This window comes from Gymnodraco acuticeps, unplaced genomic scaffold, assembly GCF_902827175.1.
Source record: "Gymnodraco acuticeps unplaced genomic scaffold, fGymAcu1.1, whole genome shotgun sequence".
NCBI classification, from domain to species: domain Eukaryota; kingdom Metazoa; phylum Chordata; class Actinopteri; order Perciformes; family Bathydraconidae; genus Gymnodraco; species Gymnodraco acuticeps.
In genome coordinates, this window is record NW_022992067.1 from 299,726 (window position 1) to 317,769 (window position 18,044).

At 42.3% G+C, this 18,044-nt stretch overlaps 1 protein-coding gene across 1 annotated transcript; it reads left to right on the forward strand.

The window, feature by feature from the left end:
* The first annotated feature begins 8,431 nt into the window (after positions 1-8,431).
* On the forward strand, positions 8,432-14,772 carry LOC117537133 (secreted acidic protein 1A). The gene is made up of 6 exons (XM_034202279.1): positions 8,432-9,328; positions 12,353-12,489; positions 12,689-12,757; positions 13,080-13,131; positions 14,458-14,494; positions 14,580-14,772. Exons 1-6 carry the CDS (start codon positions 8,860-8,862, stop codon positions 14,620-14,622), a joined length of 807 nt encoding a protein of 268 aa, XP_034058170.1. The 5' UTR covers positions 8,432-8,859; the 3' UTR covers positions 14,623-14,772.
* The last annotated feature ends 3,272 nt before the right edge of the window (positions 14,773-18,044 follow it).

An 18,044-nucleotide genomic window follows, 5' to 3' on the forward strand; every position in this document is an offset into this window, starting at 1 on the left:
AGCCGGTCAAGTTAGAAATGCCATGCGGGTCAGAGGACACTTTCTCCATGGCAATCGGGGTATCCTCGACGCTGTGCCTGAACGCAGCAAGCCGCTCCCGGTCCCCGACGCTCCCCTCGCCCACAGCCATGGCCCTCGGCGTCCCAGATCTCCGCTCCTCCGCACCGGCAGTTCCACTTCCCAGTCGACACTGCTTAGCCAGTCCGTCTACGCCACTCGGACAGCAAACACAAGGCATCACATTAGGTTGGTGTCTGTATTCAATCACTGTGCTTTCTCTGTGAGTGTCACGTACCTGAGAGACAGGGTTGTTGCTCTTCGTGACTTCACGGTTGATGTTTCGAGTTGTTGAGCCTAAGCACTGATGTACGTCTCCAGATAGCAACAGGTAGAGTGTGATGATGATACGTAACATTGCAAAAATCAGGCATATCTTGCCTCAAAACGATGCAGAGAAACTAGTCCATGCATTTGTTACTTCAAGGCTGGATTATTGTAACTCTTTATTATCAGGGTGTACCAAGAAGTCAGTCAAGTCGCTTCAGCTGATTCAAAATGCTGCAGCTCGTGTACTAACCAGAGTTAGGAAAAGGGACCACATTACTCCTGTTCTGGCTGCCTTACACTGGCTCCCTATAGAACACAGGATAGAATTTAAAATTCTTCTTCTCGCCTACAAAGCCCTTAATGGGCAGGCGCCATCTTACCTTAAAGAACTCATTATACCCTACTGTCCTACTAGGGCATTGCGTTCCAAGAATGCAGGGTTGTTGGTTGTTCCTAGAGTCTCTAAAAGTACAATGGGAGCCAGAGCCTTTTCTTATCAAGCTCCACATTTGTGGAATCAGCTTCCAGTTTGTGTTCGGGCAGCAGACACCCCTATCCGTTTTTAAGAGTGCGCTTAAGACCTTCCTTTTTGATAAAGCTTATAGTTAGGGCTGATTAGATCCAGCCCCTAGTTTTGCTGATATAGGCTTAGTTTGTCGGGGGACATCTTACTTCTTCCTTCTCTCTGTCTATACCTGTGTACTCTCATGTTCCGATTAACCCAGCTTCCCCAAATGTCTTTCTTTTTGGTGTCTATATACGCCGGGATCCGGAGTCATGGATGATCCTGCGCTCCTCTGTCCTGGATCGCGAGCCCTGGATCTTGAGTCGTGGCTGTGGTCCTGGATCATAGGTCCTGGATGGATATCCTCGTGGATTCATCTTCCTATTATACACACATGCATTTCCAAACATTTGGACTACCTATGTTGCAAATGTATTATCTTTTCAATTTACACACGGCATCTATTGCACGTCTGTCCATCCTGGGAGAGGGATCCCTCCTCTGTTGCTCTCCCTGAGGTTTCTCCCATTTTTCCCTTTAAACTGTGGGTTTTCTCCGGAAGTTTTTCCTTGTACGATGTGAGGGTCTAAGGACAGAGGGTGTCGTATTGTCATACTGATATTTTGTACAAACTGTAAAGTCCACTGAGACAAATGTAACATTTGTGATATTGGGCTATATAAATAAACATTGATTGATTGATTGATTGATTGATGATACGGCAGTTACTTTGACGTTTGTCTCGGACTTCACTATTTCGTTTAAGGTTATGTTGTTGTTGTTGTTGGCCCGCGCTGAGAACAAATGTTTGCATCGGAGAGTGTTTACCATACCCAAAGTGCTTCAATTTGTCTGTGTGCACTGCTAAGATGCAGGGCCCATTATTCGGATTTAAGAATGGACCCGTGTTTACAAAGTTTAAAATGAAGGCATATGTTAAACATGCAAGGAGATCTCCTGTTACACCTGATCTGCCTGCCACCGCCATCTTTTCGGCTAAATATTCCTTAACCTAGGTTTAGGAGCATGGCCACGCCTCAAACCCACCTCTAATCACGGCCAACTCTATATATATTCGGCCAAACATCCGGCAATCGCCCGTCTCTATTCTCTCAACCCACCCTCCCTCTCCCTTCTACTCATACGGTTCCCGTTCTACATCATACTTAGTCAAACTCTTTCATCCCTCCACCCATCGACCCCCTTCAACGATACACCCCTACTTCCATTCATCCCTCAATCCTTACATCCCGTCATCTAGACATACCTTCATCCCAACATCTCTACATCCCTACCTTCCCTCATCCCTACATCCCGTCATCTAGATATCTCTTCCCTCATCTCTTCAACCCAACATCTCTAGACCCCTTCATCCCAACATCTCTATATCCCTTCATCCCTCATCCATTCATCCCTCATCCATTCATCCCCTCATCCCTCATCCATTGATCCCTCATCCGTTCATCCCTACATCCCATCACCCTCTGCCTGTCACCATTCATATTTAACTTTTGAATATTTTCTAATTTATAATTCTAGGAATCGTCTGGGGGCCCGTAATCAGCCCGAGCAGATCATACCGGAGACGGTACCCCCACTCTGAGTCTCCCTCTGCACGGACCACAGCACGTCCCTCCAGATCAGAACATCTCATCAACCCCTCCATATCAATTCATTGTTACCTCTTGCAATAAACCTACAAACATCACACTGTTGTGGCATTGTCCCTGCTCGTGAAAAGGGTGTTAATATATAAGTGTTCTCCAGTGCCTTTTGTCCGCTTTAACGGCCCTTCCACACGGCAGCGTGCGTTGAAGCTTCAACGCTTCTGCCCCTTCACTTTGAATGGGGTGACGTCACGCTTTGCCAAACTGCATTGTGGGAGTGTCGCTACGCGTCGCCAATCAAACCGCGTGCTTGTGTGTCCGGGGCGGGAGATTCATGTGATTGGTTGTTGGTCGAGTTTCAGACACGCCCGCCGGCAAGCTAAGTTCGAAACGTAAGATGCATTTTGACAGACAAGACGGACAATTGGGGGGGAATATCCTGCATTTTGAATGTCCGATAGTCCACCATTAGCACCTTAGTCTTGTCCACGAAAACTAAATATACATTTCGTCATAGTTTTTATTATCAAGAATCTATTTTTAGCTCGTCATCGTCTCGTTTTAGTCATGTAAAAAAGGTTGTTGATGAACATTTTTCGTCATAGTTTTCGTTGAGGAAATTAACACTGCCTGTAAGCAGGCAGCTGCAGTGAGATGTGATCTGATTTGCCGAAGGGAGGGCGAGGGAGAGCTTTATATCCATGTTGGAAATGAGAATAAACATGGTCCACTGTGTTTCCACCTCACCGATGTGCTAATATTAAATAATCCCCACATCAGGGAATCACTTGTTGTTCACCATAAAGCATACACCTCCTCCCTTACTTTTCCCTGAGTAAACAGTTTGAAAATCCGTCCGGGATAGAGGAGATAAGCAGAAGAGGCCGGTTCTCACGTTTCCTCAGCCTCACTAGCACTCCGGCCCGGGACCCCCGCTTTGTCTTCCTCCTTCGCCGCTCACGGACAGCAGTTTAACGACAACAGGTAGCCATGGCGATTCCCCATTGTTTTCTGGTCTCTGTGATAGACTGCTGTCCACCAAGTTGCTGATGTGTTAAAGTTCCTCTCTACTATGTTGTATGGTAGAGTTGGGGTGGTCGGCTCGCATGTTGCGGACAAAGTTAAAAGCACACACCGAAATGTAAACAAACACTGAAGTAAAACCACATAAATGCAGAGTTGGAGAGCAGGCAAACACGGAGCACCATCTTAGCATTCTGCTTTCAGGAACTATCTTCCTATTTTTTAAATAGAAAAGACAAAAATAATCTGATGGATGGAACAGTACTGTTACCTGAACCTGAACCTCCAACTACCTAGTGGACCAGTAGGAAAGGATTGTTTTCTTAAATGCAATGTAGCCTACCATTTAATGGGGCTGCTATTCAAAATCACAAGCCACTCCCTACCTGCAACACCACCTAGACTGTGGTTCTAGTATAAACCACTCCTCCTACCCTAAATGTTAGAACTCTGCCTTTCATTCCATCCAAACATTGCAAGCAGAAAAAAATAAACCCAGTGTGACTTTGAACATGGAAGCTTGATTCTACACTTTGTGCAGAATTATTAGGCAAGTGAGTATTTTGAACATAAGACACATTTTGAGTTGTATACACTGCTGGAAAGAGGAGATTCATAGCTTTCTAATGATATCAGGATTGTTGTTGTACTCCAAATATTAAGCGAAATATGTCACATTATATAATGACTGTCACAGAGTCGTCATTTTGAGAAAAAGGCCTTCAAAGTTTCCTCTTCTCTGGAATCCGTCGATCTGATTGGTTATTAGCAAATGATCAAAATAGTACGGAGGGGAAATATTTTCGTTTGGATTACTGGTCTGGGGGAAGCTCGCGAGTGTGTGTGTGTGTGTTTGTGTATGTTTGCGTTTGTGTGTATTGTGTTTGTTTCCCGGGGAAAACCCTCACGAGAAACACCGGCTGTTGTTATGCCTGCTGTGACGTTAAGTTACTCCGTTATCCGCTTGTAATTATGCCGTTACAAGCTTCAAAGCTGTATTTATCATCTGAATTTGCCGAAACAAGTTTAATATTCTGAAAGCCAAGACTTTGTTTATTTGAAAACAGATGAAAACAAACTGTAACGGACCCTGCCGTGTTATCTATGATTACTATACGCCTTACATTCATAATTTCAGCGAGAGGGAGGGGGAGCGGCGCTGTGGAAGAGCAGAGTGCGCGGTGCCTGTCATCCTCCCTTTACAAGCTTCAAACATTTATTTATCATGTGATTTTGGAAATAAAAGTTTCATATTCTGAAAGCCAAGACTTTGTTTATTTAAAATCAAACAAAACACCCGAACCCCGAAAAACTATTTTTGTTACGAAAATCCACGTTTATTTTGAAATGAACCGTTGCGACTTCCGACTGATTTCGATAGAGCGGGTCACATGTCATCAATTTTATGCATATTTTCCAACTCCAAGCTGTATGAACTTGAATGCCTATTATATTTAAGTATATCAGGTCATGTGTATTTGTGGCCTAATGAGATCAACACCCTTTATCGAGGTGTGCAGAATTATTAGGCAGCTTCTCGGACTCAGGCAAAATGGGCCAAAAAAGAGATTTAACTGACTGAAAAGTCTTTCAGAGGGATGCAGCTCTTGAAATTACTAAGATATTGGGGCGTGGTCACAGAACCATCAAACCTTTTGTGGGTGAATAGTCAACAGGGTCACAAGAAACGTGTTGAGATAAAAAGACGCAAATTAAGATTCAAGATTCAAAGGTTTTATAGCTACAGTGTAGAAATGGCAATGACATGAGAAAAGTGCAAAATATGAAACACACACACACACACACACACACACACACACACACACACACACACACACACACACACACACACACACACACACACACACACACACACACACACACACACACACACACACACACACACACATCCCCTTGGGTAACTCTATCATGGAAAGTGATTTCCTACTTTAGACTGTCCATATATGGAAAGAGCTTGGGTTGGATGTAGCACTGGATCAGATTCAGGGAGGCAAATGAGTCCTGTAGGGAATGTCAGATCTTGTTGATGAATGGGTCATTGCAGTGCACTTGCTGTCATCTCTTCACCTCACAACACCCTGCCTGACACCATAAATAACACCTCTTTTCTTTTTACCCAGATGTCTTAGAGTTAAATGTGTTCCTGTGTTAGGAACTGCCTCAACATAAGACAGGCAAAGCATCATCTATGCGTCACCTTTTATTCCAAACTGTACTCTTTAAGAGGTTGAGTAATTAAACAGTAGCGGTAGTTAGCTAAATGGGTCAAGTGTGTCAATGAAGGCAGAGTCAGTGGTCCAAGAGAGAAGAAATGTCTTTGGCATGTCTGAGCTCATCTCCACTTTCAGCCACTTTGCAGTCTCCTTCTCGATCTGATCTCCTCTCTCATTCTGTCCTTTGCTCTTTCCAACTCAGCTGTTTCTCACTGCCACTAGTCTATGACCATAAGAAAATTAATATTCATATGTATTACAAAAGATTATTCTCTTAACATTTCCATAATTACCGATAATAGTGGTTGTGTTAGTTATTTAAGGCTAATACAAGGCTCAGTCTTCCTTTATGTCACTGATGAAAGGCTTGGATTTGTTGGCTGTGCAATCATCCGGTGCCCCAGTTTGTTTGTTTTATGATAAAAAAACAACTCTCAAATCTTCACTTTCTTTCAGTTCTTGGGTCCTGGCTGACTGTAAATGAGAAATCTGAGTTTTGACAAGTTCCATAACTGATATGTTGTGATGTTATTGACTTGATACTATATACATAATGTGCAAAGATCATGGATGATTCAACCAGCACTGCTTTTTACAGTAACACTGATGACCCAAACTGACCCAAACTGACCCAAACTGACTAGCTTGAAAATAAATCAAAGTTCTAAGCAACATTTGCTTTTTTTTATTTAGCACACCTACTTATTGGGTTTATTGGAGTGAGAATTCTTGGCCTAGCACCACAGCATTATGCAGAAACAAGAGGACATGTTTTTAGTGACTAGTCAAGTTTGGTTTAGGGGTGATCAGAGGTTCCTGTCACATGACCTCTTCATGTATGCTTGGGAGAGAATTGACTAGGGGTGTGGAATACTGTGCTGGTCCCACACAGACAGAGCCAGGGAGGCTCACATTACACTGACTCTGACAGTGTATGCTTTTAAATAGAGTGGTTGTCAACTCCTCCCTGCACAAATCCATTTATTTTGGGGATAGCGCGTAGGGGGAGGGACAGGCAAGAAGATGGGCAATAGATTTGGCTTGTACCCTTGAAAATGAATGCACTCTGGCTGCATCAGCTTAATAGGGATACTAGAGGTGTAAGACATCATTTATTAAAAAAATAGGCTTTTGAGAATGGCACTATAGCTCAGATAAAAAAAAACAGACTGAGGCCTAACTGCTGGCTGCTATATTTATTAAACCTCAGAATAAGAAAACTACTCATAAAAGCCTGAGAAATCTCAAGCTAGTGTCTTTAGGAAGTCAATTCAATTTGACAATTGTGCAAAGCAGCAGTTCAATGCTAACATAAAATATATAAATTTACCTAAAAGAGCAGGATAGTAGTGGAGTCTGCACTCTGTGAACACTTTTATATAGTCAAACAATATAAATTAAGACTTTAGGGAGGATGATGGAAGAGGAAGTCCAGTGTATGACATTTTGTGTAAGTTTCCTAAAATGGCAAACTGACAAAAAAGGGACTACTTATGTCACTTTACATATGTACAATTAAGTGCAACATCATGAATGTCTTAAAGGAGTGACTATTATCTCCTTGGATCAATTACTAGGTTTTGAGCCTCCCCTTACAATAAGCTTTTCGTCCTGTCTTTGAGTGTGGCCATTTGGAACAGCTATAAATACTTTGCCTTAAGGCATGTTGGGATAACACATTCAAACTTTTCTTTCAAGCACATCCCAGTGTTGGGGTCAGGGTGGTGGATGGGACATCTCATATATTCATGTCGGTGACTGGAGTAAGAATCCTGTTCAAGACGAGCATTTAATGTTGTCTTTTTGTAACCATGTTATTTACCTGGGGTGTTAGCGTCTAACCTAATTCAAATTCTCCTTCCGCTAGTGCTCCTCCATGTAGTACACTGTGAACACCATGTACTTGTGTAGTGCATACATTATGATAGGGTAGTATCTTATATTGCACACAGTATTTGTTCTTCATTTATTGGAAATGAAGATTCCCACTATTAACTAGCTAGCTAGCTAACTTCAGGGCCAAGTAGTCCCTGAATAACTGAAGAACTGTAATAAGCTAGCAAGCATCGAAGTGCTCTTAGTGCTTAATTGTTACAGACTACTAATTTAACCTAATAAACCCTAGCTAATAAACCCTTGCTAGTCCCTACCCTTTGGTGTCATAGACACGATAGTAACAATTGCACTGTGCCATACTTGTGAGTGTGAATGCCCTTATGCACTCAAAATAGCAAGTGTTAGCAGGAAGTAATGAATAACCTTTTTTAAAGGGAATGTCTCCATCTATGGATATGTCACAGAAATCTCAAATTATTACCCAAACGATCTAACAAGATTGTACCTAGGCATTGCTGCTAGTCGGGCAAAATGTTCAGCCATCTGTTTCAAAAGATAAAAGATGTAACAAGTGATTTCTGTCCAATAACCTTCCAGCTCTATACCAACTTGACCCTCCTCTTTCTTTTACAATATTTGGTCATTGTTTCCTGGGCCTACTTCTGCTGTGGTGCTCTTTAAAGTTAAGGTTGAAAATGTGTTCTAAAGTTAAACTTGAACATTTGATGATGATGGAAAAGCAAGTATGCTCCACTCATTCCTTATACACCCCTCCAATCACCCCCTTCTCTCAGTAACTTAACTTATGGATAGTGCAGGCCTGCCCACTAGCATTTGCCCCTGTCAGTCAGCCGGACTGCCCCCCTTCTTCTCAGCTTACCCCATAGGTTGGTCTCACTCTTTTTCTGTCGCCCTCGCATTAGTTCTGTCTCTGTCTCCTGTGTTGACCAGTTACTGACAGCTCCCCTCTCATCTTCTTAGTGCAGTCTAAACTGTTCACACAAGCGCTGCACTGGACTAAAAGACTTTGTGGTTTGGTCCCATATTGAACGGGAGGAAACCTGCTTTTCTAAGGATCATTTTCCCAAGGACTTGGGAACAAGTGTCTGGCCTCACCTTGGAATATATTCTTTGTACTGGACCGAGTCTACTGGATCCATTATAATTGGTGTCCAATTCTTACTGTAGCAATCAGCAAGTGTGTGACAGCTGAGTGAGGTTGTAAGGTTGTGTGTGCTGGGACAAATAGGCAAAGAGCTGCAGTGCTGGTCTCCTGCAGTGATTGCAGGTTGATTCCTCATTAGTTGGCCCTGTTTTGGCTGTGAACATGGCATCGTTGAGAAGTTTGATTCTTGCAGTGCTGCTGGCACTGCTCTGCTCCTTCCACACCCCGCTGGCTCCCTTTGCCAAGGCGCAGGACCTGCCATTCCGTTCTGAGCAAGGTCTGGTGGCTGACGATGATGACGATGACGATGATGATGACGATGATGATGATGACGATGATGATGATGACGATGACGACGATGAAGACGATGATGATGACGACGACGACGATGATGATGATGATGACGACGACGATGATGATGATGATGATGACGACGATGATGACGATGATGATGATGATGACGACGATGATGATGATGACGACGACGATGATGACGACGACGACGACGATGATGATGATGACGATGATGACGACGATGATGACGACGATGATGATGACGATGACGATGACGACGACGATGATGATGATGACGATGATGATGACGATGATGATGACGACGATGATCATGAAGGTCAGTCTTTTTAAATATTTAGTAGTTCATATGTTATCCTATCGCTGTGTCTCTTCCTGTGTTAGCACATATTCAGATATCTGCACTAGAAGCACATTGCAGACTGCAATCTGTCAGAGCTGCTTTCACTGAACTTTAATGAGACCGTGCTGTTTGTTTTGGTTCTGGCGGTGATTTGCAATTCAACTTGCCTAAACACAGTACATACAATATGCCACATCTGATGTAGCAAGCAATACACCGTATATTTTATTTAAAGTGTGTGTCAGAAATGGCGGATGCTTTTGACATACAGTTGGTGATGTCTGCAGTACATTACTGGACATTTTAAGGGGAGGAGCTAACAAAATATTAGCCACTCCCCCCACTCGCTAACATTCTTACAACCTTATCATCTCTATCACAGTTCTAATTGTTTATGTCTCAGAGCTCATAGGTATTCAAAATCCCTCCTCCACCTCTTTCCAGCTGTCTATTTTGCTTGCTGTCTCTGACACTGTGTTCTTTTCCCTGCTTAACTAGAGTTATGAGCACTCTGGGGAAATTGAACTGGCCCATCTGAAGTCCAACTGTCCGAAGTCCTTCGTACAGTACACTAAATATGAACTTGGGGACTGCAGAAGCATTGATTTGAGAGAGAGAAAGAACAATAAAACTATTTCACACAAACCAAGCCTGGCTTGGAAATCAGTCTTTGGGGTCACTAGTCTGAGATATTTTGATTTGTGTTTCGTTTGAAATAATTGTTCCTACACTAGGATCTTCCTTTCTCAATTGTTATCGATCAGATTGACCTGCATTTGTCTTTATGTGAACCTACAGAGAAAGAAAGAGAGACAGTGATATTGGGGTGGGTTGGGGGATAGGGGTTCTAGAGATACAGACAGGGATAATGAAGCGAGAGGGGAGGTGCAGGAGGGCAACTACCTAAAATATTAATTTGAAGCATAGAATATCTACAGATAAAGTTTCTCTCTTTCTCCATATCTCTCAATCTCTTTCTTTCTCTGTGGGGCATTTATGCCACTGTATGTTGAAAAAGCCGTGCTATGCACAGAATTTGTTTGGTGTGTGCACTTGTAAAATTGCTAAACACAGTTAAGATAATAGAATACCTATCATTGTATCTACATGTATGAACAGTGTAATAATCATACCTCTTTTTTTCTTTAACAGTAACATTATGAAAGATTAAGTAAAATAATAACTTTTGATGCACATGTGATTAGCTTATATTAATGATTTGTTTTGAGTTTCATGCAAGTTCCCCCTTACTATTTAATGCTGATTTGGCACTTATATTACTTAATACATTTTTTAAGTCATATGTGAACTTAGCTTAGCTAATCTATAACTTCTCAATTGTTATGAAATGTTACAACAGTCGATCGGCTGGAGATTCTTCAGACCCTCAGGGAGAGAGTGTTTGGGAAAAGAGAGAAACTTCTCTTTGTATAGAGGAAACCTCAAATTGTCAAGAGATGAAATGGTTGTCTGCTTTTTTTTCTTCTTGTCTGGATTTGTTTTTTGGATGACTGTGAACATTAATGTGTGGAAAATATTAAAATCACCACTGTCCACATCTTTAACCCTTTCATTCATTAAATAAATCAAATGATCATGAAATGACTAGATTGCAAATCTGTTACCAACAGAGTTATAACAATGCACGGAGAGTATCATTAGGCCCGTAAACATCTGTTGGGTAATATTAACTGAACGAGGACCAGAATGCTGAGCTACATACATTTGAAACCTGTGAGTATCTGTTCTGACCGTCAGCATGTCCTCTATGAACTGTGTTTTATAAATACTTGCCGAGAGATTACAGTAGTTTTGCAAGAATGTAATATGACTGAAACAGTCTGTGACTCTGAAAGATTCTGACACAGATTTAAAACATCTGGGAAAATGATTTTATTTATTTCAATGATTGAATGGAATTTTTAGGCTGAATAGTGGAATTGTAAATCAAAACAAAGGCCAAGAAATAATAATAATAATAAACAATTGTTGTAGTAGAAGGACATTGGTTGTAAATGCTGACTCAGCATTCACACCATCAAAGTTGCCACTTTGCTCGGTTGGTAACTTTTCTTGCACTGAAGGGTATTTTTGACAGTTGGTCCACCTTTATGTTATTCATATCAAAAGTTATATATTCACTAGCAGGGACAACGCCACAGCGGTATGAAGTTTGTAGATTCAATTAAAGAAGTAACAATGAATTGATATGGAATGCTGATGACGAATGATGTCTGGTGGTCTGGCCTGGGAGGACGTGCTGTGGTCCGGTCAGAGGGAGACTCAGGGTGGGGGTCCGTCTCCGGCATGATTCTGCTCTGGCCGATTACAGGCCCCCAGATGGTTCCTTGAATGAGACATTTAAAATATGCACAAGTTGAATATGAATGAAGATAGGTAGAGATGATGTTGGGATAAGGGAATGTCGGGCAGGAGGGATGTGGGGATGAAGGAATGAGGGAAGGGAGGGATGTGGGGATGAAGGAATGAGGGAAGGGAGGGATGTGGGGATGAAGGAATGAGGGAAGGGAGGGATGAAGGGATTGAATATAATCCTTGGTTTAAGGCCCTGGGGGGGCGCAGAGGGGGGGTGCGTGAAACTTGGCAAGAAGTTGTATAAAATATAAATAGACACGTTTTAACAGAGCCGTTTTAACACAGCTGGCAGTTAAAAGAAAAGTGGACGAGCCCACGACAAGCCTTTCAGCTATAATGCCCAAATCAAAAGAGTATGATGAGGCATACATCTCCCTTGGCTTACAACTCTATTTGGAAAAACATGTTGCTTATTGCATGGAAATGGGTTATTTTCTTGCCTCCTATCCAGCTGTTCAGTAAAAAAGGGTTGAAGGTGAAAAATGAAGGTGGTATGCATACACCTCAGAGTAATCGCAACTCTTTTTCTACGTAGACCTAATAGTCAAGATTGTTGTCATGATAAAGATTTTTGAACATTAAGCCATTTTTTCTATATTCTATTTCTATCTACATAATGTGCAGATGACGATGAAGACGATGATGACGACGATGATGATGATGATGACGATGACGACGACGATGACGACGACGATGACGACGACGATGAGGAGGGTGCTTATCACAAGGGCTCTCTGTGCTCATATTGTGAATTCTGTGAGGTATGTCTGAATTAAATCAGGGAAATTAAATGTAGTCACAAAGCTGAGATTCGTTTAATTACTTTTCGAAATGGAAGTAGTACACATGTATGCAATCTTGCCCTGTACACCTGTCCATTGTGTAGTTTCTGTTTAGTGTTTTCCTTTTCTACCCTGCCCTCTCTAGGTTTGTCTCTAACAGTAAATATGTCTCTTCCAGCATTGCGACAACTGTGACAAATGTCCTTGTGAAGAGGGAGACAAGTCTGAACACTGTGATGACTGCAAGGTGAGAAAATAAGCATGACCTGAAGTCAGATGTCACATAAGATTATTTGACATATACATGTTCATGTTGAACCCTCCTGCTGGAGCAACCATTTTATTTCTGATCGAAATAGGCTTTTCTAACATCTAACATGTGCAAAGATATGCACATGTTTTGTATGTGTATGAAGTGTCATTCTCACATTGTGCAGGAAGGCAGGAAGCAGCCTCGGAATAGACATATCTGGGGTTAGACAAGTGGATCAGGCTTCTTGAGATACAATTTAAAAAATAAATGTCTTTCCTTTCTTGTTTTTACGATTCAATTTCTTTCTTTTTCACAGATGTGCAATTTCTGCCATGGGTGTCCTGTTTGCCAAACACTTTGCAAGCCTGGTGAGTAAATGCCGAGCTGACACAAAAAAAGGTTACAGTATCAAACTAGAGAGTCCTTTGCCCATTTAAACCGTTTCTGTAATGTACTTTCAATCTTTCATCTTACAACTTGAAAGGGCAGCAAATAGTGATTTCAATTGAGTGGTAGCCGGACCCTTCAATTGTAAGGGAGTAGCAGGCGATTTGTAGTAGCACAGCATAGTGGGCAGGTCGAGGTGTGTGGTTTGTTCATGACTGTCAGGCCTGATACCTAAGATATCTGGCTTAACCTACCCGAACAAACTTGATCTCGCTGAGCGTTCCTATGGCGCTGGTTATCAACTTTGGATATTCATACCCGCCTTCCTTTATACCTGCTGTTTTTGTGATTTTAAGATGTGATAAACATTTTACAAAAAGCATGCACTTCCAAGCCATAGGTGATGGACAGAAGAAAATGCTTCCATAACCACCACTGCCTTTTAAAATATTAAAGTAAGCCTACTTAACGCGGTGAAATGTATTTTATTGGATTTTGGTATGAATAAAATAGCCAATATTTTGTATTTTATTCCTTAAGAATGCATCCAAGCAACCCATTTCTAAATGAAATATACAAATGTTAGTAAAGTCAAATCTGCTCTTCCCTTAGATAGGGCAGTGATACAGTATTATACAGTAAACCAGCTGTTTTTCCTGCACTTGGCAGCTGCAAATTATTTGTGTTTAAACTTGATTATATGTTTGACTTCTTTGTATTGTTTTAAGATTATAGTTGACTCCTAATTTGTGAAACATGACACTGCTGTCAGAACACTTGTCCAAATACAGTGGACACCATCCTCCACAACCTCCACTGGCTCCCCTTCAAACACCGGATTGACTTCAAAATATTACTTCTCACCTACAAAGCCCTCAACAACCTTGCCCCCCCCCCCCTACCTCAGTAACCTCATCCAACCATAAACCCCTACCAGTCGCCTCAGGTCTGCTGAAGCTAACCTACTACAGACCATGAGGACAAAGCTCCGGACCTGGGGCGACAGAGCCTTCGCTGCAGCCACCACCCCCTCACTCTGGAACTCCCTTCCCAGTCACATCTGAAAGGCCAACACTCTTGTATCCTTCAAAAGAATCTCTCAAAACTCACTTATTCACTCTAGCTTTGAAACTCTGATCAAAATATTGGTTAGACTTTGAGTGGGTACCCAGCGTCGTAACACAGCTTGGTGAGATCGAGTTTGTTTGGGTTAGTAGAGCCAGATAACTCAAAGATATCCTGGGTAAGTTGAACTCCCTTTGTACTACAGATCTCGGCTCACACTTACTCTGTCTTTTTTTCTGAAGGAGGTTTTCTTGATGAAGTGACTGGATCCATCTACAAGTAAGTCAGACTTACATGCAATGGGAACCAGCTCAAAGAGTTATGAACTACAGTATGTAACCTCTGTTTGTCCGTCCATCCACAGAACTGTAGCTGATGTCTTTGATGATGGAGATGATGACAACTGAATCCAATCAAATGTTGCCACCATGTGGCCAAACTATTATGTTTCAACTTCACTTCTGATTTTCATTGTTATTTTTCTCTTTTTTCTTGAGAACATTAACGTTGTCAAACCAATGACTGAATAAGACATTCTTAAAGAAAACATGATTATACATTTGTGGATTTTTTATTCATTATTAACCATTTAGGGATATTTTAAAGGTCTCCTATCATGCAAAATGCACTTTTTGATGTATTTTATACATAAATATGTGTCCCCGGGGTGTCAGGGAACTCACAAAGTGTCAGAAAATAAAACCCTCTCTCTTTATCCTCAAAAATACCCAAATCTCTAAAAACGGGGGTACAACGGAGCTGATCCAGATTTGCTGCCGATATGACGTAATATGGGAAATGTGGGCTGACTTTAGACCCACGTCGCTTTCAGAAACAATGCACAACGTGTTTGGAAGTAATATGGTCTTTGTTTACATTAGCAAGTACCACTCAGAGCTAACCTGTACTGGAGAGAGTATGTGTAAAAAAGCAGAAAATAAAAAAAGGAACTCATCTTGTAGTAAACCCGCAAGAGAAAAAGTATTTGAGCTCCATACTGTTTCTGAAATAATCCTTGGCGTTTAATCACGGCAGTGTTTAGCTGAGTATCTGCAGACAGAGAGGAGACCTCACTGCATGTTTGCCGTGCTCAAAAGGGGGCGGGGCAAGCAGCTGCTGACCCAGAATCAGCACTTCTCTAACAGGACTGAAATAGAGGGATATGAGGGATGTCTAAAATGCAATCTGTTTGGTATTTTGAGCAGAACACATCATAGACATGTTTTTTATATATTTGTATTAGTGCTGTCAATAGATCAAACATATTTTATCGGATTAATCTCAATACAATTCCGTGATTAATGCAGGTATGAAAGAATAAAATGCTAAAAGCAGTTAGAGATCAAGATTTATATTATTTTATTTGTTACTTTTCACTTTAGTTTTTCTGAGCAAAAAGGTAGTATTAGTATTAGTATTGCCCAAAACATCGATAATAAATTATATAAAAATAATCTCTGCATTGTTTAGTTAGTTCTAAGTGGTGCAGTTTGAGAATGTACTATTGGCCCAGTCTCCTCTGATGTTTCACTGCAACCTGCCTGTGAGACAGAGTCCAACCATAGAGTCTGTGTTGAACACATGTCCTGCAAGACATATATAAATACATTTATATAGCGCTTTTCCTGGTGCTCAAAGCGCTTAATACATATATATATATATATATATATATATATATATATATATATATATATATATGTCCTGCTTCATAATCAATACTGACTTCACTCCTCCGAGTCTGTCTCACAGTCCGGGATGTGAGGACAGCGCGAGGACACAGACAGGGAAGCTGACCCCTAGTTTCCACTGGGTCCGTCTGTGGCGCGTTTTGGTCCGGCCTCCTCCGGCGTCATACCCTACCGGGCGCGTTTCACGAGCGTTTCAGAAGCATTACGGAAGCGGAGCGTCGTGCATGCCGGCTCGCAGTTCTTGTTGATTTGCGCATATTTCCTGGACATTTGTACTTCTACAAGAAAGTAAGTAGGCTACGTAGTTAAATGGTTTATTATTGTGTCTGTTTAAATCGTGTTTATTGTTGTTATTTCCTATTTTGCTGTGTTGTAGACTACAGACATAATTAATAATAATTGTAATAGTCCAGTTAAAAACAACATGAATCAAAGATGGGTTGCTGTATTTTAGTGGTAAAAAAAATGCATTCATCATCATAATTATTCTATATAATTTACACACAGTGCCTGTAAACCGAAGGAGAACGCTGACCTTTATTCTCCTACTGGAAAGACTACAGAGGAGGGATGGGGGGAGGAGAAGGAACCGGTTTTGGGGGGGTGGGCCGGACAATTGCAATTTGTTCTTACACGGAACCAAGTTTTGCTTCCCAACCTTGCCACTGTGCTACACGTCCCGCCCGTCCCGTCTGACGGTACAGAAAGCGGCGAGATGCATTTCCTTAGGAATCGATAAGCAGAACCGAAACTAACATTTCTAAACGATATCGATGAAATCGAAATTTCGGATTTCGGTACCCAACCCTACTCCTCAGTCATCCTGTTAGTTTAACGTGCCTGCCTCTTAGTTAATTCCCAGGTGAACATGCGTGCTGGAAATACTGAGGGAGGTACCATCTAAACTGGATACTATGATTAATTTGACTTAAAAAAAATAGTGCGCGTTAAAGTCTCGAGATTAATCACATGCGTTAACGCGTTAACTTTGACAGCCCTAATTTTTATATATCTGAGACCCATAATATATGTGACCTGCTCCATCAAAATCAGTCGCATTGACCCGAAGAAACATTTTGAGTTGTATACATTGTTGGAAAGAGGAGATTCCTAGCTTTCTAATGATATCAGGATTGTTGTTCTACTCCAAATATTAAGCAAAATATGTCACACTATATAATGACTGTCACAGAGACATCATTTTGAGAAAAAAGCCTTAAAGTTTCCTCCTCTCTGGAATCCATCGATCTGATTGATTAGCGGAGCAAATGATCAAAATACTACGGAGGGAAGATATTTTCGTTTGGATTACTGGTCTGGGGGAAGCTCACGAGTGTGTGTTAGTGTGTATACGTGTGTGTGTGTTTGTGTAATTTTGCGTTTCTGTGTATTGTTTGTTTCCCAGGGAAAACACTCAAGAGAAATAACGGCTGTTGTTATATCTCTCACACGCTCCGCCCTCTACTGGACTCTATGGGTACTCCCCTTGATCATATCATGCAAGCATTCATCCACTGAGACTTCTATAGACGTAGCCGGCCCCGGGGCAGGCCTATCTGAATGTGCGCGCATCTCACCGCATAAAAGGAGGCCTCGCCTCCTGACTGTCATCCCTTTCTCTTCAGAAAGCAAGAGAGACACACTGAGTGAAGAGAGACGGATAAAACATCGAAGAAAATTGACCTTTGCTGGAGCAACGGCCACACGGCGACCAACCTGGGCCCGCTTACGGCCTGCAGCGCCTGCCGGCTAATCCCTCGGCTCAAAAGCGGCTGGTGCAGTTCGGGGACTGTTACGTCTCGCTGGTGGAAGACCCAGAGCTCGACGTGGTGGAGATGGAGGACCACGAGGAGGTGCCCTTCGTGTTCGCCATGCCAGCGGACCGGGCGGGCCTGCTCGTCGGGGAGAGGGACGACGACACCTCGTCGTCTGATGTTTCTGGCGACCGACAGGAAGGCGGTGATGACTATGGCGGCGGAGCGTGTAGGCTTACCGCTCCTGCCACCGAGGCCGGTGAGTCGCCTACGTCAGGGCTTCTACGGTCCAGCCCGTCCGGCTCCGGTGGCGACATGGGCTGGACTCCTCAGGGTGCAGGGCCACTCGGACACGGAGTGTCCCGGTGTGCCCCCCCCTGGATGAAA